Here is a 1,375-nt window from a genome sequence, read left to right as displayed (position 1 = left end):
TGTGTGTGTCTGTGTCTGTGTACCATCGCGTCCAGTAGCTGGATGCATCGTTGCAGTTTAAGTCTGGTCTCACAGTAAAGACGGAAGAGAAGCCATCCGATAGGCTGTTTCTCACAGATGCTGACATAGTCCCTCTCTGCAGAAATAAAAGACACAAACACACACACTTTAAAACACAGCTTTTTGAAAAACAGACTAACAGGTTGAGCACACAAACACGTACCAATGCTGTTTCCCAGCTCAGTGCACTGGCTTATATGGGGGAACCGAAGGATCTCCTTCCATTTTTTGCTCCTCCCCTTCCGCTTTCCTCCTCCACCTGTGGTGACAGAGAAAAACAAGAGAAGAAAATGTTTTAATGAAAGAACTTCATAAAGTTGTCAAAGTTTATTTTCATCAGTGAGGAGCAAATGAAGGCTTAATGGCTAAAAGCAGTGGGAGAGAGGGGGGGTTGTGTGTGGGCTCTCCTCTGAATGAAATCACAGTCCCAGCGTGTATATATAATTCATAGATTACGTCTCACTTCCTCCGTAAATCTCTCCTCTCTCTACTGACTTTCTTCCTCACTCAGTAGTTTTTTCTGAAAGTGGAACAGTGTGTGTGTGTGTCTGTCTGTGTGTCCACACAGACAGAAAGCCTATTCTGACCGGCTCAGTTCCCATCAGAACCCGGGACTTTGCCAGACTGGATTCCACCGCTATGAATAATCGCACATCAGCTTCCTGCAGCAACGTCACACCATCATGAACAGAAATCACTTACGCTTCTTAGATCTTTAGAGGAAACATACTGTGCAGTCAACCATTAATCCAATTTTCTTCCCTTAACCTTGCCTTTCACATTTGACCGCCTCCACATTTCCCATATAAACCATGTTAAATTCTCCTCTGCCTTTTTCCTCTCTGTCCAGCGGATGGGATTAAACATCGCTGTGAGAACATATTTTACTGTTTTCCATCCATTCCAGCTTGCTCTGCCCTACGTCATGTTCGGCTGTTTTATTTATTTTTTTCTTAATATGCGACGACTGCTCTAATGAACTGACAGGGATTTCCTTTAACCACTCTCTGCAGTGGAAATTGGCTGCAAGCGGCTCGCCCCGACGTGAGAGGCAACATTGAGAGCAAGAGAAGCAATGACAAGCAGACATCTTTAAGTAATAACCCAGGAATGCGAGAGGCACTACGTCATGCTGGAGCCTCTGAGTGAAAGCTTTAGCAGTGTTCCCATCAATCTTCCAGGATTACTGCCTCATCCTTCCCGCCTCTGCTGTTTGAAATGCATCAGTCAATCTTAAATACACTGATTTGCCTTTGTAATATTGTGTGACACACTCACTTGGACTTAAATTCTTGAATATGTTTTTCTTCTTGTT

The 1,375-nt window shown here is 43.9% G+C and overlaps 1 protein-coding gene across 1 annotated transcript in view; it reads right to left on the bottom strand.

Annotated features, from left to right (window-relative positions):
- The window catches only part of grk5l (G protein-coupled receptor kinase 5 like), a gene marked incomplete at its 5' end in the record, with an annotated part of 11,678 nt that extends 11,359 nt beyond the window's left edge, over window positions 1–319 (bottom strand). Inside the window, 2 exon segments of the mRNA XM_035658903.1 lie at window positions 24–136; window positions 224–319. Coding sequence (XP_035514796.1) covers window positions 24–136; window positions 224–319 — 209 coding nt within the window.
- Window positions 320–1,375: the final 1,056 nt, after the last annotated feature.

Source organism: Morone saxatilis, unplaced genomic scaffold (genome assembly GCF_004916995.1).
Source record: "Morone saxatilis isolate NCDOM2014 unplaced genomic scaffold, NCSU_SB_2.0 Contig16, whole genome shotgun sequence".
Lineage (NCBI taxonomy): Eukaryota > Metazoa > Chordata > Actinopteri > Moronidae > Morone > Morone saxatilis.
Note: the sequence above shows the minus strand (reverse complement) of the source record. Positions and strands in the feature narration are given on the sequence as shown.